We start from the raw sequence: 21,568 nt of genomic DNA, 5'->3' as shown, positions 1-21,568 counted from the left end.
CATCAATTGACAACCTCGGTTGATGCGGTCAATCTCACGGTCCGTTAATGTGGGATCGCCGGCGCGTAGTCGCTGGCGCATGTCCTCCTCAGTCAGGTTCAGGCGTAGATCAACTTCTATGATCTCGCTCACAGCCCGGTGCGGGTCATCCCATGACTCCGTTTGAGTCAATCGGATGCGATGCCTCGTTGGAGGTTCGTCCGCAATGGCTGAGTTGTTCCTGACAGAATCGCTGGTGCTTCCGGTGGGGAGAGCACATCCCTTACCAGGAAAATTCTTCGGCGACGACTTCTTCTTGGCCGGTAGGCCACGAAGTATCAAAGTCGGTGGTTCCGCCTTCTTCGGTTTAAGTATGGACGGTCGGGCCTGGTAGGGCCGGAACGTCTAAGTCCTGGCAGGCCACTCCACGCTGGTAGAGTGGGCCTGTTGGACGAGTTAATTCCAGGTTTCACGCGGTTCTCTCCAAGGTGGGAGTGACCGCTGCGAAGGCTCTTCAGCTTCTGGAGGTCCTCTTCTTCTTTTTAACCTGGGCGACTGTGGACCACTTGTTGTGGCAGGAGTGGCTGGTTCTGGCCTTCCTCCTGTCGATTTCCTGTCCGTTGATCGGACAACGAGCGTACCACTGATGTGTCGCCTTCAATTGGTTTCGGCGTGGGCTGTGATGACGCCGTTGGCGCATCAACAGCCATTGGACTTATCGGTTCACCAGCCGGTTGGACTGGTGTCGACTCCGTTTCGACCGGCTTCTCCGGCGAAAGCTCGAAAGTTTTATCAGGCAGGCTCACGTCCATTTCGACGTCCTGCGGTGGAACTTCTATACTGCTGTCCGCTGTGCAGGTCCAGCAGTGTCCGGTTGGCTTGATGTTGGACCAGGCACCGTTAGGGCCTGGGCCAACTCAGATAAATTGGCTGTCCAACTGATGATAAGGCGGCCGGTTCATATGTCAGGGCCAAAGGTGCTGGCGCGAACACTGGTGATGGTCGCCATTCGTTTACTGGGTCGAAGTCACTGGGGCGTGCCGTCGTTGACAGGCCAGGTCGTTGGACCTTCCAGTAATCTTCGGTGAATTCACGGATCCATCTTGTGGTGTGGTCAAAACAGTTAACGATTGGCCGGTGGCATCGTACTGTTCGGGTAAGATCCCTGAGCAGAGCCAACCGTTGGGTAAGGCTCTGTTGCTGTTCTGTCAGCCTGACCGCTTCTGGGTCAAATGGGCTGAGATCTCGGATCCGATTAGTTAGGCGACGCTCGATGTCCTCGGCATCTCTAATGAGGTTCCTATTCCTCAGTTGCCTGAGGATCGTCATCCTAATGGGTCCGGTGTCAGCCTCGCGTAACCGTTGGTCCGCTGCTGCTTGTTCTTCGTCCCACTGTTGACGTAAAGTCGAGGGACGGTTGATTGTCGTTGGCCAGTTGGTTTAACACAGGAAGTCGTCCGCATAAGCCGGTCTGCCTTGCGGGAGACGTTGGCCCTCATAATCAGTTCCAGGCGTTCCGCTATTTCTGGTGGCGGCGCCAGTGAACCTGGTCTAGGGTGGACCTGTCGTTCTGGCGCGACCATGTGGTCAGGCGGGCTGTTAATCCTGGTACTGGGATTGGATCTGGCATGTCGAACCAGTCGATGTCGCTGTCGGTTTCTGTGTCCGACGCGCTGGCTGGTCGACTAAGTGCCGGTCCGGCTGCAAATCGCTCCGCCGGGATCCGCATAATTCTCAAAAGCCGCGTCCTCAATTCTTCCGCCGGTTGGCGTGTTGAGAAAGCGTCGGCGTGAAAGTCCAGTTTGTCCGACGCGTGTTGGCTGCCCCGGTCGGGGTTTAGGCAACACGCGCCTAATGCTTCATCGATCAGGCCAAGCTGATATTGCCGGTTACGGAAGTCGCGCAATGCTGGTGCGTCGTTGGCCGTGTTAAGTGGCTTGTCCATAAACCGCAGCATGGCCCGTCGGATTCTGGTTATGTATTCCAGGACGCGTTGGAATTCTAAGTCAACGCGACTTTTCTCCGCATAATGGCGATGTCCACGCCTTTCAGACTGGTGATGGCTTTGCGGATTTCCTCTGAGGTTCCGCCGCGTGAAGTTCGCGTTCCAGAGGCGGTATGTCTGGATAAGCCCTCAGGTCGTACGGAAGATGCTAGTTCTCGCGGTTCCAATCCAGTGGCCGTTAACATTGCCTCGTCGGTAGACGTAGGCTGGAGCCACTGGTGGCGCGGAAGATTCCCCTGTCGTAGTGGTAACTACGACTGTTAGGTTCGTGGAAGCAATACTGATGATGGTGCTGGTGGCGGACGTGTTGGTGCTGCGGATCCTTCTGTCCTCAGCTGTCTGTCCGTCGGTGCTGTACCAGCTGATCCCTCAGCCTGCGAGATGCCGCCAGCAATGCCTGACCGGTTTGGTCATGCAGAAATATCTCGTGCTGAGCCTGGCGGGTCGCAATTTCCTCGCTAAGTTCATGTGCGAGGCGCCGGAACTCTTCTTGATCGAGGAGGATGCGCTGGGCCGACTCACGGTAGTGAGGCTGTCCAATTCTCGGATCATGGCCTCCAATTCTTGGATGGCATTCTCTACGTCCTTCAGGTTGTCCTGAAGTTGGTAAAGTGGAGTCCGGCCGTCGGCCAAAAGTTCTGTAGGGGATTCTATCCTCATTGGTGGGGTGGTTAGATCCACCTGGACGTCCCCTTCATCTTCATCATCGTCTGGCATTGGCGATGATATAGGTTCAACCATGTCAGATATGATGCAGGTTGATGGGACAGTCAACGCTGGGTTAGGCGTTGGCTGTGCCGCTGGTTCCAGTTCGGCTAGGCCAAGTTGGGCCGCCAATGCTGGTGGAACCTCTTCTGGCCGGTTCTAAACTGTTAATCGTCCGTCCACGAATACCCGTAATGGGTAATCACGTAACCCGTCGGGCCGTGATGTGCTTGGCTGGGTTTCCGGCGGCGCTGGGGTTGCATGCCTTCCGGTCCCGCTCGTGGAGGCTCAATGGATGAGTCAGACGGCGCCTGGCCCGTAGGGTCAGGTTGTGCCGCTGAAGGTGGGCTATACGGCGGTTGGCCGTATGCTCCATATCCGCCATAAGGCGGTGGATATCCATAAGGTCCTGGCGAATACATCCACGGTGGTGGGTATCGCCATTGGTTCGGATCTGGCTGCGGCTGGTTTGAAGGTCCAGGCGCAGGATGATGGATATCCATAATGTGGTTTGTAGTATGGCGGCGGGTAAACTGTGGCCGCGGTCCAGTATGGACCGGCGTAGTCATGACCGTTGGCCCGACTGCCGCAGTTGTAAAAACCGGCTGATTTGCCGAAGGTGGTCGGTAGGCACCATACAGGATTGGTCGAGGTGGGCCGGTTGGGCCTGAGGATAACGTCGGACCGTTTGGCCCGACAGAGGCTGGCTGCCAGCTACTGCTGCGTTCACCAGGAGTCCGGTATCGTCAGAGAATGTCCCTGGCGGCCAAAGTTGTGGCGGAATGGCTCGAGGTGGCAGAGGCTGTGCCCGCGGTAGCGGTGTGTCAGCCCGTGAACTGGGGCCGACTGACATAGTAGCCAGCTGCTCAGCAGTTAAGTTAGCTCTGATGTTGGGTACCTGAACACTCGGAGGCCGGTTAGACGACCGAGTGGAGGATCCGCCCGACCGGGATTCCGGTCGTGAATATGGATGTAGTCTGCTACTGCGGTCGGAGTCATCTGAGCGATCAGTACGTCGGCGTCCTTCCATCGTTGAATGGGGCGCTGTCACGAGACGAATCACGCGGTGTTAGACTCCTACCTACTTTGTTAGTTCAATGTACGGCTAGCTACTTATAAGCTACCCTGTCAGATAAGGTTACAGATATTGGACCAAGTTAAGCTACTTTTAAGCTACTGGTCATTTAGAGTTAGGTTAGTTATTTTAGGTTAGTTTCGGTAGCAGCTCACGGAGACATCTAAGTCTACCGTGTCAGATATCCTATCGGATATTGTTTTAAACGTCATTCTGTCAGCCTTATCAACCGCCTTGTCCGTCGGTGGGACTGTACTGGACTTGTCAATACGTCCGGTAGGACCGTATTGGACTTCTGCTTTGCCCTTTGAGACTTTCTCAGATTTTTCCCGTCCGTGGTTATGCGGGTGAGTAAGTCTTTATCCGCCTCATCATCAGCAACTACGTCCTCTTCTAGGACTTGCTGGGCCGTAGGGTTGCCTTAGGCTTTTGGGCGTTTTTGGTCTTTTGGGCTTCTCTTTGGGCGCCGGGGCCACTTTTGGCTCTTCGGTCGCCGCTGGCTTGTCCGTGACGGATGTCCTTTTTCTGGTTCCGCCGGGAATGAAGTTGGGTCAATGACGGCTAATGGCTGGTTTTGAAGCTTTGAAGCGCCGGTGTCTCGAAATCCGGTTTGGCCTTTCGAGGTCGGCCTGGGCCACGCTTCACTGGTGGTCTGGGTCTGATGTCTTCGGATCAGGTGGGCCATGGCCTGGGATTTGCAGAGTCTTTTGCTGCTCCGCCACAAGTTTCTTGGACAGGCCCTTTCCGGGCTTCTGCTTCTTCAGCAGCTCCTCCAGTTTGGGCGTGTGGGAGCTCTGCGTTTGTCCAGCTCTGCCTTGTTGTTGCACCTTTCCGACTCTGTGGGTTGAGGTTCGCGTCGCCGCCCTTCTTTTTGGTTGAGCGAGTTATTCTGCGACTCGGGCCTTCCGGGTTAAGGTATGGCTTTAAGCGATCGACACATACAGTGTGTTCCACACGGTGTCTCGCTCTTGGATCCAGTAAGTGTTCGGCTTGGGTATGCCGATGAATGTAGACGCCTTCGAACTTGTTTGGATTGGTCGGGTCGTCTACCATGTTCTTCAGGGTGACCAAGTCCCGCTTTTGAACTCGGCCTGCGACTTCTTTTTTGTTGTAGATGGCCGCGTCCCTGAGGAATCCTTCTTCGATCCGCGTTTTGGCAATTTCATGCGCCCGGTTCAGGCGCTGCTGCATCCTCTGGACGTAACGTTCGTTAGTCGTAAAGGTTTCTGGGACGTTGGTCCCAGAGGACGTCTTGCGGTATCGTCATTTCTCGTCCATACAGCATGTGGTATGGCGAGAATCCGGTGGTTGCGTGAACGGCACGGTTCATGCCGGAGATCACGTACGGTAGGGCCGGTGCCAACGATGTTCGTCGCCGGCGCCGCCAAAGTTTCGAATTCCGTCCCAGATCGTTTGCATCTGGCGTTCGACTGGCCGGCCCTCCGGATGATAAGCGGATCGAAGGTCTGCTCGATGCCGAAGATTTTCGCCACTTTGGCGAAGGATTTTGCCGTAAAATGCGTGCCCCGGTCGGAGTGCATTGTATGTGGCATGCCGTACTTTAGTACGACTTCTTCGACAAAGAACTTCTCAAATTCTTTGGCCGAATTTGTCTTGGTCGGCCGGGCTATGGTGAACTTCGTCATTTGGTCGACCACCACAGCGATGTACCGGTATTTCTTGGTTTGGGTCACCGGTAGAGGTCCTTTGAAGTCGGCGAAGACGCGGTACCAAGGTGCGACAGCTTCGGTCGGCTGCAGCTTACCGTAGGTAGCTCGCCGCGGTACTTTGCCGAAGATACACGTCTGACATCGGTCGATGTAGTCGTGTATGTCGCAGCTCATACGGTCCCAATAGTACCGGAGTTTGGCTGCTTCAATGGTCTTGCGGTATCCAAAGTGGTTCCCTGTTTTTCCATCATGGAGGGACTGGATAATATTTTTCCGCATAAACAGGGGGACAACGAATCTCCTTTCGAGTTTCGCATTGATTTCGGTGAGTCGGTAGAGCACACCTTTGTCCATCTGGTAATGTTCAGGTAATTTGGACCTCTTGTCCATTTCGCTTTGATGTTCCAACTCGTGGATTTTCTTGGCCAGAGTTGGGTCACGATGTTGCATCCGTCGCAGTTCTTGCGCGGTGCGGTCCGTGACTTTTTCTGGACACGGTGGGACTTCGGGCTCTGGCTCTCCCGGTGTGGGCGCCGGTACGTTAATGACCCGTATGTCCGCCGTGCTGAATTCATTCCAGTCACTGATTGCGTTACAATCAGGAAGGAGAGGCTTGTCCCATTCATCTGCGGGGTCCTCGTCAGTACGCGCAGCCTGCGCACCTTTATGATGCGTGCTGGGATCTCGTCTTTATAATCCTCGAAGTTAGGGACTTGGTCCAACTCTTCGTGTGGGCCTTTGTCATCGTCCCGTTCGAGTGGCCATCTGGACAAAGCATCAGCATTGTCGCAGAATGTGCCTGGCTTGTACTTGATGGTGATGTCCCGTCCCTGTAAGGCGAGGGCCCATCGAGTAAGACGAGGGTTGATGCCGGGTCGGTTGGACTCGCATCTGAGCAGGTTGGTTAGGGCCCTATGGTCCGTCCTTACGGTAAATGGCCCGTGGTCGATGTAGTGCTTGAATTTTTGGACGGCCCATACTACGGCTAAGCATTCCCATTCGGTCACACCGTAGTTTTTTCTCAGCTCCATGTAGGACACGGCTTGCGTAGGCAATTGGCCTCGAGTCCTGGCTGAGTATGGCTCCGATGCCAGCGCCACTTGCATCACATTCGATGGTGGTCTGCTTGGTCGCATCGAATTTGGCCAGTATTGGGGCTTCCGTTAGGGCCTTTTTGATTTCATTGAACTCGGCGGTGTGGGCGTCAGTCCAGTCGTTCTTAACCGAACTTTCCTTCCGCAGGAGTTCATACATCTTGGAAGTCTTCTGGGCGTAGCCCTGAATGAACTTCCGGTAATAGTTAGCGAGTCCAAGAAACGAGCGAAGTTGACGCTCGGTCTTGGGCGGTAGTTTCTCGGCGATGGCCGCTACCTTCTCGGGATCGGTATGGACACCGTCCTTGCTGAGGATGTGTCCAAGGAATTGGAGTTTTTCCATTCCAAATTCGCATTTCGACGGTTTTATCGTGAATCCGGCGTCTCTGAGGCAGAGGAGCGTGTTTCTAAACGCTTTCCTAAATTCCTCGAATGTTTTGCCGAAGAATATCACGTCGTCGATGTATGCGAAGACGCCGCCTTGTTTGCGGGCCGGCGCCATAATCTTATCCATTGTCATTTGGAATGTGGCTGGCCCATTGCAGACACCAAACGGCATTCGTTTGAACCGGAACATCCCTTCTGGAGTCACGAAGGTAGTGTAGTCCATGGACGCTGGATCCATAGGGATTTGCCAGAATCCGGACTGACAATCTACCTTGCCGTAGTAGGCGTTTCCTGCACATTGATCCAGAAGTTCGTCTGGATTGGGCAATGGATAATTGTTCTTCTTGGTCACCGTGTTCAGCTTTATATAATTTATGCAGAACCGGGTGCCCATGGTCCCGTCGCCGTTTTTCTTCGAAGCGAGGACCACTGGGAAACTCCACGCTGCCATGGACGGTTCAATCACGCCTTGGTCCAGCATTTCCTGGACGTGCTTATTAATGAACTCTCGTCCCTTCCAACTCGTTCGGGTTGGGTTCATTTTGATTGGTGCAGCGTCGCCAACTTCTATGACGTGGGTCACTCCTTTGACGTCGCCGTAAGGCTTTTTGGACGTCGGGAATATAGCCCTGAGTTCCCATAAGTCCTGACGGAGTAGAGCGGTTTGCTCCTCGGTCAGGTGGTCGCCAAAATGTGCGTTGGCGACGTGGGCGCGGATTTCGCGCTCCGTTTCTGGATCTTCCTCTCCGGTTTGGAGGGAGTTGATCTTGGCGTAGTCTTCGTCCGAGATTTCCTCGTATGGCTCCACTTGGCCCATGTTAACTCCTTTCCGGAGTATATGGGGCTCTTTGGAGTAGTTTGACACCAGTATGGTGAAACTAGTGCCATCATGCTGGACTGGTCCGTCGAGCATGGCCAGACTCCGTTTGGTGTCTTGGCTTCCGAGGTACATGAGTTTCTGTCTTGGGTCGACAGGAAAGTCAATGCTAACTTGGACCGGGGTGATGGACTCCGGTGGGAGTTCCACTTTTACTGTTGCCCGGACCATAGCATGGTCATTAATGGTGCGGTACCGGTTTGGGTTATTCCCTGCCACTTTTGGCCATGGTAAGGCGTCGGCATTGGGAATGGACCAATCTATTCCATCCTCCTTGATGTCTGGCTCATACATGTCACTATAGTACATGTGGCCGATTTTTGCACCTTTGCGGAGGATTTGGTCGCGTCGGGACTTATTTTGGACCTGGATCCACGCATGTTCGCTATTTCGAGTTTGGACCTCCGCTTCGATCGGTAAGACCAAGCGGTGTGGTCGTCTCAGCGATTTAAAGTGGATTGGCCGTCCCGGGTCCATAGTCCGATAGGACCGGACCTTAATCCAGCAGGTTGAGTATGCCGGTAAGGTGTACCGCTGATGGACGAAGACAACTTCTCTCTCCTCCTTAAGGCAGTCCGTTGGACGTTCGGTCCGCAGTTTGCGGATTATCGGTGCCTCGGCTCGGAGTTGGAGAATTTCTGTGTCCTCTTCGTCATCACTTGACTCCTCCGATGATTGGTTATCGGAGTCCGTGTCCGGTGAGTCACTTGAGCTTTGGACGTCCGAATCGGTAGATTCGGGTTTGTCGTCCTGCTCAGGTTTTGGCTTGGCTTTGTCCTCGTTAGAGGTTGGCGCGCCGCCGGCCACAATTAGTGCCGGTTCTGTTATGAGATCCTTTGGTTGGATCCCTGGCGTTCCGGCTGCGATTTCCTGCTTCTCAGGTTCGTCCGGTTCCGCCAAAGTGGTTGGACGGCTCCCGTTAGGGAGTGGCGAGGCTGGTCGGCCTCTTGCCCAACGTTGAGTCGAACGGGTCTGTATGGCCCGTATTACTGCTTCAACGCCGTCTCCACATAGAGGACAAGTCAGTTGGACTTCCTCCGATGAAGGGTCCTGCTCATTCTGGCCGGTGTCCCTTCGATGGCCTCCCTGTTCTGGATGTGGGCCATCATTGAAGCGCACTTTTGTCGCTATATGCGGTGCTGCTTCTGGCAATGGTTCTGGTATGGTCCTGACGTTGGTCAGGCTCAGATCATACTTCGGCCATATGCTGACGATTAAGCCAGGATGTTGGGCCACGTTTTTTCGAAGTTTTATGACATCATCGAAAAGATCCGTGCACATCTTTTGGAGTACTTTCGGGGCTTCCATGTGGTACTCTCTGTACTACCACACTAGGGCTAGACGTTCGTCCTCCCATAAAGCTCCTTCTTGGACCAAGTCGTCCAGTTCTTGGGCGAATGGTCCGTATTGCTCGGCAATCTGCGGCCACGTTAGTGGTGCGCCTTTTTCTTCAAGCCAGCCCTCTTCTAGGGCAAGGATCCGGCCAGCGCGGTATTCGAGGAAGTTTCTAACCCCCGTAAACCAAGTTTTGTATCGCTGGACCAGTTTCTCCTTAATCTCTATGTCAGGCACCGGCCGTTGGCCCGGTGCCTCTGGTATCGGGATAGTCTTTACTATCCCGTGATTTGGCTTGAGTATGCCTGCACGGAATTCGGTCATATACCGCTCGATTGCGTTGTGGACGCGCAGCTCCCATATTAGGCTTTCGATAGTGTCCAGGCATTCCCGGCAGGTGGAAGTTTGGACAGTCGGTTCGCGAAGCCGATTTATCCGCACCTCATTGTCGGGTCCCGGTGCCTCTGGTATCGGGATAAACTTTACCGCGTCCCAAACGATTTCTTCGTTTGGCTTAAGGATAAACGTAAACTTGGAGTGGAGATAGTCACAACCAAGTAATACGTGCACGTCCGTTAACGTCGGTTGGACGAAGAACGTGTGGTGGCTCTTGTATCCCTGCAGTGTCACCGGTACGTTGCAGCAGTGGGAGACCACGAAGGCGGTTTGTCCGCCTACACCAAGAATTTTGGTGTTCCGTCCTAATGGCTCTATTTTGATGCCATTGGCGGTGCAGAATTGCTGGCTGATGAGGGATGTCTCCGCTCCGGTGTCCAGCATAGCGAGCGTGTGGACTGGTCCAATTTGGACTTTGTGTGTCCATGCTCTTACGGTCTTTGGTTTGCGGTTTTCGTCGAGACCGACTGTCACTTCCCGCATCACCGGTACAATGGGGATTAGCGACACTGGTCCTGGATCATCAGGAGCGTACTGAGGTGATGGAGGCTCCTGTTGGACAGACTCTTCCTGTGGTGATGTTTCCGCTACCCGTAGGGTCGAAAACATGCTTTTGGTGTTAAGGAAGGTCCGTGAGCTGTTTATGGTTCGCACCGTTGGTGTGGTGCCGAGGGGTTGTCCACCGGTCTGGGGCCAGCAGGTGCGGGGACTTGACGCCTCTAGAGGTTCGGCTGTCCAATCTTTTAGGGATCCGACCTCACTGTCCGTATCTTGTACGGACCATCCTTCCGGTGCACTGTCGGAGGATGTGTCTGACGCCGATTGTGGATACGTCATATTCGTGGTGCGACGTCTCGCTTTGCCACGTGTTCGGTTGGCCTTAGGGTTGGTTGAGGCTCCGAGTTTTGGGGGTCGGTTGGCCTTGGGGTTAATTGAGGCTCCGAAAAACGACTTGGTCGCTTGCAATACGACTGTCGGCCTGGCATCACTTTTAGAGCCAGGTGGCTTAGACGCTGGTTTGGCGCTAAACCTGGATCCGCTAGTGGGCTGTTGAGCCGTTTGGGTTAGTTTGGGATCCATTGGGGTTAGTGACTGTACGGGGGTTATGTCCGGCGGTTTAGGTTCCGGTCTTAGGTCAGGTGAGTTGCCGATACTCCCCGACCTTAGGCGTTTCCCTCCCGCGGTTGGGCTGACCGGCTAGGGCCGCCGCCGCCATTGCCATTTGGCTTCACCAGCTGGTCCGGTATGGGTGGTAGCGCTGCCCTTTCGTTGGCTGGCGTCTGGTATCCTGTTTTGGACCGTTCTGCCGGTTGCCGCCACCTGACCCACTTCCTGAGCCGGTGGATTGCCTTCGGCTGCCATTCCCCCACCACGTGGTCTGGGTTGTTTGGGTGGCACTAAGCCGAGGCGGTTAGGATTAGCTGACCCGGTAGGGTAGCCTTTCTGATAGCGATTCCGCCAATCCAAATACCATTTCCGGTTTGGATTTTCGCCATATGGCCTGTTTGCGTAGCCACAGCCCTCGGTTGGGTGGTTTCCCCATAGGCAGTGGTTGCAGGTAATAATACCGTCTTTGGCCCATCGTTCGAACATGCGCTCGACTCTGTCGATATACATGTCCTCTTGTCTGCGGGCCTCTTCGGGGCTCAGAGTCTGGCGTTGGCCGCTCTGGCCTCCTGGGCTTCGGTTTTATCCTCCAGGGCTGTTGCTGCTTTGGTTTCCACTAAAGCTGGCGTTTTGGCCCTTGGAGAGCTTGCCTTTGGTCCTCCGCCGCTATTGCCCTGGCCAAGCTATAGTTGCCCTGGTTCCGGGCCTGGCCGCTAGCCGCCACTACCGCCGTTGGGCGGTGTAGACCCACGTTGTGGGAGGCTAGGTTCAAGGCCGATGGCGGCGTATGTTGCCTCTATTTGGGCTTGTGTAGCCTGCGGGGGATAAAGTGCCGGTTGTTGCGGTACGACTTGGGCTTGTGGCGTTTGTATGGCCGTTCGAATGGTTGGGTATCCGCGGCCCGCCTTCCCTTCGTACTCCGGCTTTCCCATTGTATTGCCGGACGTAGTCCCGGAATTCTGCCGGTGACTTCGGTATCCGGATGTCCAGAGCGCGGCGCAGTTCTGGCTCTTTGACGTTCTCCCTCAGGAAGTGGAGGGTCATTGTGTCGTCCAAGCCAGCGCGCGTCTGGAGAGTCAGCATGGCGTCGTAATACTGCTCTGGGGTTTCGGTCAGGTGCTGGTAGTACCGATGTGATTTCTCCATGGCAGTGGCCTGCTGATTATCGTCGCCATATCGAGTGGCAAACTTTTGGAGCCACTCTTCTACTGAAGCCAGCCGTCCTCGTCCTCGCGATTGGCTTGGCCAGTGTACCATTCCTTTACAGGGTCCGATAGGGCCATGTAAATGCGGCTCATAAAGTCCGGATCTGGTTTGTTCAGATCGGACGACTGCTTACAGATCCGTCGGACCTGTGCAAGCCATCCTTTCACCATTGTTTTGTTGCCATCGAATTTTGGCAACTCGGTGCGGACTTGAGCTCTCGCGTTGGCTTTTCCCATCTCTTGGGCCATTTCTTTGATTTGCTCTCTGGTTGAGAGAGCTGGGCTGGCCGGTGGTGATGGGGCAGGTGTTGGCTGCTGTGGTATCAGCGGCACCTGCTGAGGTTGGGACCACATTGGTTGGCCCGGTACGATCTGGATGGCTCCGTTGGACGCCATCCATCCGTATGCTCCATTCGGGAGTTGGACCAACATGGGCGCATTTTGGCCCTGGCCTGGTTGGGCAGCTGGTCCTGGTGGCATGGCCGCTGTTGGCGGTATGCCTGATGGGTTGGGCACATTTTGGCCCGTGGGCGTGGTTTGGCCCATCTGCGGCTGAGCTTGGCCCGTTTGGGCTGCCGCCGAGATAGGAGGGCCAAATAGGCTTAGTTGGCCTACTAGTGGTGGTTGCACCGTTGGTGTACCACTTTGGCCTCCCATCTGTCCTTGTGTGGCTGGTGGCCCGAACATTGGGCTCGGCAGGCTGGTCCGGTTTGGATCCATGCCGCTGGTGTGAGCCTGGCTTGTGACCGGATGTGGACTAAAGTGAAGTCCATGTTCGGGAATATAGACGGATACAAGGACGGGTACTGTGGCCTTGACCCAAAGTAGCTGTGGCTGGGTATTGCCTGGCTTGGGTCAAAGCTTGGCCCTTGACGTAGACGGATGCGTCTGCGTTGCGGGTGTCACTACCGTCGTTGGACCGATAGTGGCTGTTGTGGTGACCGGGATCGGTGGTGGCGGCAGTGTTACTGTCGCCGTTGATGTTCCACGGTCCACCGGGCTGGGAGGCGTGGGTATGGTTGGCCCCGTTGGAGGATGTCCAACCGATGGTCCTTCCACAGCCATATTCGCATGGTAATGCTGCTGATGATACACTGGCTCTCGGTAGAAGCGTTGGCCCTGCCGCAAAGCCTCGTCGACTTTTTCTTGTCGACGTTGTATCCGAGTCCGGAAAGGTATGGTAGGACGGTGGTTCTGCGGACAACTCGGAGTTTATGTCTGCGAGGTGTGATTTCTCCGCATCTAAGCAGGCGTTCTCCGTGCTTAGCCTTTCCAGGTCCTCGTTCAGTTCCGTGATGCGTTGGGTGGCCGCCTGGTAGTCTTTGACCAGGCCGGCGTTATTAAGCCTCAAAGTGATGATCCGGTCATGTTGGCCCTGGATCACCTGTTTGGCTTGGTTGAAGGCCTGCTCCAATTGGACGAAGTTCTGATGTCCAATGGCGCTATTTTGCTCAAGTTGGACCCGAATAGTTGCTTCGGTGTTGAGCTGGCTCTGGAGGCAACGATCTGTTGCTGGAGTTGCACGTTCTGTGCCTCCTTCTGCTGAACCGTTTGGCTCATCAGTCCTCCTTGTTGGATAGTCTTCATGAGGTTCTGGTGACTCTCATAAAGGAGGTTGTAGCCGTTCCGCAGGCGGTTGATTTCGTCCTGCAGGTTGGCCATGTCTTCGGTGAGACGCTCGTTTTCTCTCTGTAGGCGGTCCGCCTCAGAGTCGGTGTCGTCAATGGTGGTCCGGGCCGCAGCCAAGTCATCCTTGGCTTTGGCCAGCTCCGTCCTCGTAGAGGTGAGCAGGGCTTCGAGGCCCGCCACAGCCATTTCTAGGCTGTGGATTGTCCTGTTGAGCTGGTCTCGCTCAGCGTTTGGACATGGTGACAACTTGAGCTGGGTTAGCTCAAGTTGGGTCTGGGCCAGTATGGCCGAGACGCGTTTGGCCTCTGCGTCCGATTGGACCGCAAAGTTTTTGTGCCTGCAGATCTCGTCCTGCATCCAACGTTCGGATAGCAGGGAAGCTTCTGCAATGTCCGCCAGCTGTTTGGTCAGGTCCCTTACTGTGGTCCGAAGTTGGTCGACTTCGTCGATTTCGTCGGGCCGGGTTGCCTGGATCAGCTTCGGCGGGCTGACGTTGGCGCGGCTTGTGTCCCAGGAGGGCTGGTTAAGGTCCATCCTGGCTGTGGCCCTGTTAAGTTGGGCCAGGTCCACGATTGGCTCTCCGTCCGGTTTGGACGGGCCAGACGCGCCGATGACGTCATTGGTTGGCGATGGCGTTGCAGGGGTTGAGCCATCGACTTCAAACATGATGGGCGACTGACTCACGGGCTGTTGGCCCTGGTCATGTGCCTTTGGACCAGCCTTTTTGGCTTGGCCTTTACCTTGCGTCCACCTTTGGCCACCGTTGGTGCCTCAGGTTGGATCTGGTCCGAGCCCGGTAGGGTTGGACGTGCTGTCAGATCCTGGACATCAAGGTTGGACCGGGCCAAGTTGTTTGGCTCTGGTCCATCAGTGCGTGTCTTGTCCTCACCTGTGGCTGCCGTTGGCGCCGCAGGTTGGACTTGGCCCGGACCAGGTATGGCCGGTTGGTGCGCCAAGTCCCGAGGGACACTGTTGGCCTGGGCCGTCCTATCGGCGCCAGGTTGGCTGTCCAGAGGCTGGTTGGCCCCGGACAGTTCGTCGGATGCCTCCTGGAATGTGTCATCCCGGGTGGCGTCCAGACTTTCATCACTGGTTTCCAGGTCAGCCGGCAGGATTTGTTTGTCCCGCCTGGCCTTGGCCTCGACCGAACTCGTTGAGCCGGCCGAGTTTGGCTCATCTGGTTCAGAACCGCTCTGTTTGGCCCTGCGGAAACCGTATGTTCCCGGTGGGTCGCGTGTGGCGTAGTTCTTCCCACGAGGTTTGGCGTAATCGTTTTGCTGGCGCCTGTCCATAGGACTGAGCAATCTCCGTTGGAGTTGCTCATGGCTGGTGTATGGCATCACCTTGGCCAAGGCGCTTTGAGTTTGGCCCATGGTATTGGGACTTGAGAGTTTTCTTTGGTCTTGGTCCGGACCGGAACGGTGGGTTGGCTGTCGCTGGTTGGTGCTGGTCAGGTGTGCTAGAGCTTAGGATCAGCGTTAGCTCCCTATGGCCCTATGTTACGCTACTGACCAGTGTGACGTCAGTTACAAAGTGGTCTTGCAAAAAGCTCTACGTCACGAGTAGCGTGCCGTGAGCAAAATTCAAAAAACGATATGACTCACTACGAGTCTTATAGCACGGGGAAGTTTCCCACGCGTTCTGATTGGTCAAAATTTTATGGAAAATCACCACGCTGACGTCACGCGACTTTTTTCACGAAAATTCCGGCTGGACAAAATGGCGGTTTTTTTACGCCGATAATTCGGTAAAAATCAGAAAAAATTTTCTCGAGAGTTCTGTTCTATTTTTCTGATACAGAATTTCACGAGTAATCCGAAAATGCTAGATTTACGCAAATCGGATAAGCGGTTGTAAAGTTATGAAGGGTTTTGGTTAGGTTCTACGCGGAAACCTCGAATTTTCAAAAGGTTCTACGAAAACCTACGACGCCACAGCAGGTCTTACCGGTCGATTTTCGATCCAAACTGCTGCTCCGTCGTTCCACTTCACCCTCTTCTACCGTGAGGGCCGCAGCGCACCCGATAGGGCGTATTGGTGTAACAGGACCGTACCGAGCGCAGTTTTTGCGCCGGGAGCCAAAGCTGCGGGAGGCCTACTTTTAGGCGCTGACCCGTATCATGCAACCCGGTAGGGCGCTTAATTGGTCAACAGCGACGTACCGAACGCAGTTTTTGCGCCGGGAGCCAAAGCTGCGGGGGACCTACTTTTAGGCGCCGACCCGTATGTAATCCGTCGCGCTGCGGATCTCCAATGAGATCCGTATAATGCAGGAGATGGTCGCGGGATTGCTGGCCTACTTATAGGCGATCAGCGTAGTTCGACCGAATGTTGCCTTCACTGGTGATCAGAGGTCTCGTCGGAAAGAAAACCGAACGATGCTGCTACCATGTCAGATCAGACACAGAAGCAGGAAGAAATGGGGCAAATACAGCCTTTATTGTGATAACAATAAAGCAACAACACACAAAAACCAACAGAAAACCCAATGCGGGAAAAGCTGGAAAAAGTGCCTGCAGTGCGCTGGTGAGGAATCGTGATTAATGATTCCGCGTGCTGCGAGTGTGCAACAGCTGATGCTGCAAAGCATGGAATCGCCCGTAGGCGCAGGGCTCCACCCCCAAGAGTGCAGAGAAATGCGCTGATTGGTCAGCGTAGACAAAGTATACGCTGAGTAAGCAGCGTAATAGCGCGGCACGAATGGAGTAGCCATGTGCGGGCGGGCGACAGAGCAAAGCCACAAGAGGTGTCTACCGCCTCGAGTGAGCGGTCTCTGACAAAAGTAAAATTACGAAATTGGAATTACAGCAATTGGTGGGTCACATGAATTTCGCAGCACGAGCAGTCTACGGCGCACGAACTTTTACTAGAATTTTCATCGACGCTATGATGAAACTTTCTGCCCCTTCCCATCGATTACGTTTATCAAAACTACTAAAAATCGAACTTCATTGGTGGTCGCGCCTTGCCATTCAACTGAATGGCTTAGCCCCATCCGCCTTCAGGCTACAACGCTGTGTGCACTATGTCACTACAGACGCATCCTTTTCCGGGTTTGGAGCTACCTGGGGCCAGCATTATATTGGAGGTAGCTGGCATACAGGCACCGCACCTCCGCACGCTTGCTTACGTAACTGGGTGGCGTCTCCCATACTCGATGCATCAGTACTGGACAATATTAATTATCTTGAATTGATAGCGGCTTGTATTCCCCTGTTGATTTGGGCGCCAAATCTGTCCCGCAGCAGTGTCTGCATTCTGTCGGATAATACGTAAACTGTGGCCTTCTTAAACCGTGGAACCACAAAATCCGCGATAGCCTTGTCATGGCTGAAGCTAATATTTTACGCATCCTGTTTTTATGACTTTCGCTTTTACGCTCAGCATATTCCGGGAAAGCTTAATACCGCAGCTGACCGACTTAGCCGTCTCAATACACAACCGTCGTCTTTACTTACAATTAGAAAGTGCTGCAATCTTGATGGCCCAGATAATGACGTGGATTACATTTATAGATACCCCAATCAGGAAACTGGATGCTCAGTTGCAGACATTGAGACACGCTTCCTTGAGCAGTGCTTCCCTTCGCACTCGTAAATCTCAATGGGAAAACTTCCGTACTTTCTGCGCCAACTTTGATTTGACCCCTTTGCCAGCCTCCACTCGCACGCTCTGCCGCTACATCGCTTACTTATCAACTAAATTTCAGTACTCATCCATTTCAAACTATTTGTCTGCGGTTTGTACCTGGCACAATCTCATGGACTTCGCTAGTCCTAATTTGCAGCATTTTGCTATTAAACAAGCTCTTGCTGGTGTAAAACGCTCCCGTTGCGAATACCCTAACAGGAAACCGGGAATTTCTGCACAAGATTTATCCCAAATCTATGCTAATTTGCACACTATACGAAAACCGGTTCGAACAGCCTTCTGGTCTGCATGCGTGGTGGCTTTTCACTCCTTACTCCGTCGCAGTAATTTGTTCAAAAGTAAAACTAACACACGCTACCTCCGAAAGAAAGATGTTTACGTTGAAGATAACGCGCTTGTCATACGCTTTACCGAATTGAAAACTAACCGCTTTATCGCACAAAAACAAACGTTACGCTTGCACGCTATCGCCGGTAATCTCTAATGTCCCATTACCGCGGTCACGGCTTTACTGAAGAGGTTACGTAATCAACCTTCAAAATGCCCCTTATTTTCTTATTTTGATTCTGATGGCATCTTGCGTTACATGTCCGCGCATCTGTTTAACCTGCTGTTAAACCAAGTCGCAAAAGCGAGCGGGTTCGCACCCGCCTCCTTTTCTACCCATTCTTTCCGACGAGGTGGTGCCACATTTGCTCACAAGTGTGGCGTACCTGATGCGGCTATCCAAGCTCAGGGCAACTGGCGGAGTGACTGCTTCCGGATATATACCTCTCGCGTCGACGATCTTCGCAAGTCGTTTTCAGATCTAGTCGCCGCTCGCATTTTGGATGATTTTGGCTGTTAGGGCACTACGTGCCTCTTTTATGATGTTATATGTATACGTGTCCGTATTGCTCTTTGCTTTGTATCCGCTTGATGCCCGGAATTAAAGTCCATACCCCATGCGCCTTGTTGCTTGCCATTAAACTCACACACTCCACGTAACGACAACAGTTCTCATTATGATTAAGATTTCTTTGGGGAAATCTTTTTATATTGAAGGCGGAGTTATCCGCTGATCACCGCGCGCGCATTGGTCAGTCGTTCCTCCCCTGGCCAGGTAAAAGCAAACGCTCTCCCATTCCTGACCACCTGGACTCGCCTATATAAAGCAGCTGACCACCAGCCGGCAGCCATTAGTTCGCCCGTTTTGCCTGGAGAAGATTTTTCTTTCCCTCCCTCCATCCCCGTCACCACCTAATCTGTAACTGCTGTTCTCGAAAGGTGTTAACTTCTGCTGTTCTCATCTTTGACGTTTTTCTGTGCATGGCTGTTAGGGCACTACGTGCCTCTTTTATGATGTTATATATATACGTGTCCGTATTGCTCTTTGCTTGGTATCCGCTTGATGCCCGGAAGTAAAGTCCATACCCCATGCGCCTTGTTGCTTGCCATTAAACTCGTACACTCCACGTAACGACAACAGTTCTCATTATATGTATAATTAAGCTTGCCGTGATAATAAGTCCAAGTGTCCAACAACCTTGCTCTCTCATAGTGATGAAAATCACTCTTTGTTACATCATGCAGCTACTGAGAACTTTCACGCGCTAAATGTTTTTCAGTGAGATTGCCGATTTCACTTTTAACTGATTTCTTCTATGAGAAAGTTTCGTACATCATTCATTTCATTTCGCTTTGTGCATCATTCATGCAGAATATACGGATTTTCTTGTAGTATTTGTGACCAGCAACTTGCAGTCTTTCTTGATAATTTATGTTATTAATTTGAGGAAACGAAGCGCCCGTTGCGTCCGCTAACACTTCAATGGAATTTCGCGAGTAAAATGACGTCAGAAGAGAAAAATGAGCCTATTGCAGGATTTACTTAAACAAATCGAACAAAAAACAGGCGGGGCTAAAAAGGCAGAAAAATCAGCTTGTAGAATAGTTAAAGAAAATTTTTTTACAATTCAAAGGTTAACTAGTAACAAAAGTTACTGCGTTTGATCTTTGTACCTTCCCATCAGTTTGGATTCACGGAGCAGCCACTCCGGTTATTGAACATCAGAAATGTCTGATCGCCAACGCTAATTCTGTATTATTTTTTGTAACCGTCTTCGTCGTGTACTTCATTTCGCTCCGAGGTTTCCATACTGTAATCTGCGGTACGGAGTGCAGCTGCCGCGGTAATACGGCAATCCGGATTAGTTGTCTGACACGAATACGATAGTCGGCTTTCATAGCAAAACAGATGAACTGCAAGAGAACAGGGTCATCTGAAAACAGCCTTTGAAAATTTTCGTAAACAGTGGATGTGACTTGTGATGCTGTAGCTACAGATTCACAGTGAATAATTGCTTTTTACCGGATTCGTTGCATAACCAAGAAGCTGCGCCACCGCCAACCAGATCACCACAATCGGATAATGTACGTCATTCTCCGTGACCTTGATGAAAGAGATCATAACCGGCAGGATCATGGAGCACGCTGACGTGCACACGAACGACACGCACATCATATTGGTCGTGATTATCCGCTTTTGTCTGGTTTGTTTTTGTTTATTATCCTCGGTGCTGCTGCGCTCCGGGTCAATCTGGTGTTTTCGGCTGAGAATTTTTCCATAGATAAATACATACATTCCTGCCGTGACTACGCCGGGAATGTAAAATCCAGTCATGTACACAAACGTTCCCAGATAGCCATAAGGCAGACCGGCACACGTTCCAATGGGTATCCAAGCGAAGTGCATGCCTAGATCGAACCACCCTAGGCCCGAGTACATCAGTGCGGTTATCCATAATATCGCTACCACGGTCATTTCGGTGCGGGTCCGCGAGAACGCTCGATACCTAAAACCAGAATAATTTAATTCTTTTATTTATATAAATCGTTTTGTTTTCGAAATTTACTTGACTATAATTTATTTGAAAATGTATTCCATTTTTGAAAGGTAAATAGTGGTGGAGGTCAATTACAGTTGGGTAACCGTTGCGCGTCGGGTAACGGGGAAACGCGTAAAAAACGTGACATAACAGCGTGCAAACAAGTAAACATTCTGATTCGCAGTCACAAAATCTGGGAAGGGTTACCGTTACCCAAACTACGAGTAACTCGTTACTCTCTTGCACAGATCAACAAATTTGTGTGTGTTTGGACCAAAAGTAAATCCAGCGACCCAGAGTCACATTCCAAAACTCATAATTAACTTTTTTGACGAAATAACACATTTACCACATTTCAGCATTAAAAATCTGTTTTTCAGTTCCACTTCCGTGTTCAGTTTCTTTCTTGGCACGGAAGCGTACTCGGCTTACGATTGAACGATAATTTTTTCGCTGGGTCATGGATAGTTTTTTACGAGTTTCTCCGTTACCCGATGCGCTTCGGTTACTCAAATGTAATTGACCTCCACCACCACCAGTGTAGTCACAACGTTGCGTATTCGGGGTAACTTGCGTTTGAAGCAACCTTGTGCATTTTATGGGCCGGAAAATATGTGAGTTAACCGAAGAAACCCGGTTGTTTTATACTGTTGTTAGTAAACAACGTTTAAGTAAGATTCTTTTCAAGGGAAATGTCATGAGTGGAATTTAATGTAAAATAGTTTGATTTAGTCAATGCCATATTCAAGGGATATGCTGTACCAGAGATCCCGTTGGTAGGGAATTGATTTAATTTAAGTATGGAAATCAATTTCTGTACCTGTGCGGAAAGCATAGCGCAACAACACGGTTAACAGCAATGTACAAATCCAGCCAGTACGCTGCGAACCGGCAGCCCATCTGGATCCACTGGAAACCTTTGCAGTATTTGGGATCCAGTTGCCAGTTGAAGGCTTGTTTGCGGTAGACACTGGTGCCGACGATGGGGAAACTGAAACCGCAAAGTATGGTGTACGCTATTAAACAGTTGGCGATCAGCAGACCGCAACCGCTGCGCAATTTCCGGTTGAAAAGAATCACACAGACAATGAGCAGGTTGCCAAGAGCGCCCTCAAAACAGAAGGATAAATATACCGCGGCCCACGGTTTCAACCATTTTCCCGGGATGGTGACAGAAGAAGCGTTGGTTGTGTTGGTGATGTTTAGATTATCGGTATTTGACACATAATAATTCCAAGACATTCTTCTGAATTTCCGGGCTAAGACATCCACATTGTTAGAAAAAATGGCTTTTTTTCGGAAATTCCATCAGAGCAGAAAGAAATACATTCGCTGATAACGTTGCTTTCAATAAGCTCAAATTTATAAATTAAAGAACGGAAGCCCAAAATAATAGCCGATAATTTTTGATAAATTTTCCACTGCATCCGGAGTCGGCCCGATTCTTGTCTTGTTATACACCTAGAACACGGCATTTTCAGTGGAAAATTTCAGCCATAAACGACGCTGTAACGTTACCTTGGAGAGTACTATTCCGGTAGAAATAACTACAAGTCGGTAAACTGGCGTCTCAGCCGGGTCTGTAA

The 21,568-nt window shown here is 52.2% G+C and overlaps 1 protein-coding gene across 1 annotated transcript; it reads right to left on the bottom strand.

The window, feature by feature from the left end:
• Positions 1-19,441: 19,441 nt before the first annotated feature.
• Positions 19,442-21,224, bottom strand: LOC129592397 (melatonin receptor type 1A-like). Its single transcript, XM_055488418.1, has 2 exons — positions 20,803-21,224; positions 19,442-19,949 (listed from the first exon to the last, which is right to left on the bottom strand). The coding sequence occupies exons 1-2, from the start codon at positions 21,222-21,224 to the stop codon at positions 19,442-19,444; spliced, it is 930 nt and encodes a 309-aa protein (XP_055344393.1).
• Between the last annotated feature and the right edge of the window lie 344 nt (positions 21,225-21,568).

Source organism: Paramacrobiotus metropolitanus, unplaced genomic scaffold, assembly GCF_019649055.1.
Source record: "Paramacrobiotus metropolitanus isolate TYO unplaced genomic scaffold, Prichtersi_v1.0 Parri_scaffold0000052, whole genome shotgun sequence".
NCBI classification, from domain to species: domain Eukaryota; kingdom Metazoa; phylum Tardigrada; class Eutardigrada; order Parachela; family Macrobiotidae; genus Paramacrobiotus; species Paramacrobiotus metropolitanus.
The sequence above is the reverse complement of the archived record's forward strand: the minus strand, read 5'-3'. Positions and strand labels throughout refer to the sequence as shown.

Excerpts from the sequence above, each read along its gene's own strand:
- LOC129592397 (XM_055488418.1), bottom strand. The coding sequence starts at position 21,224 with ATGTCTTGGAATTATTATGTGTCAAATACCGATAATCTAAACATCACC. Across the intron at positions 19,950-20,802 it reads GCGCTATGCTTTCCGCACAG|GTATCGAGCGTTCTCGCGGA; the intron begins GTACAGAAATTG and ends TTCTGGTTTTAG.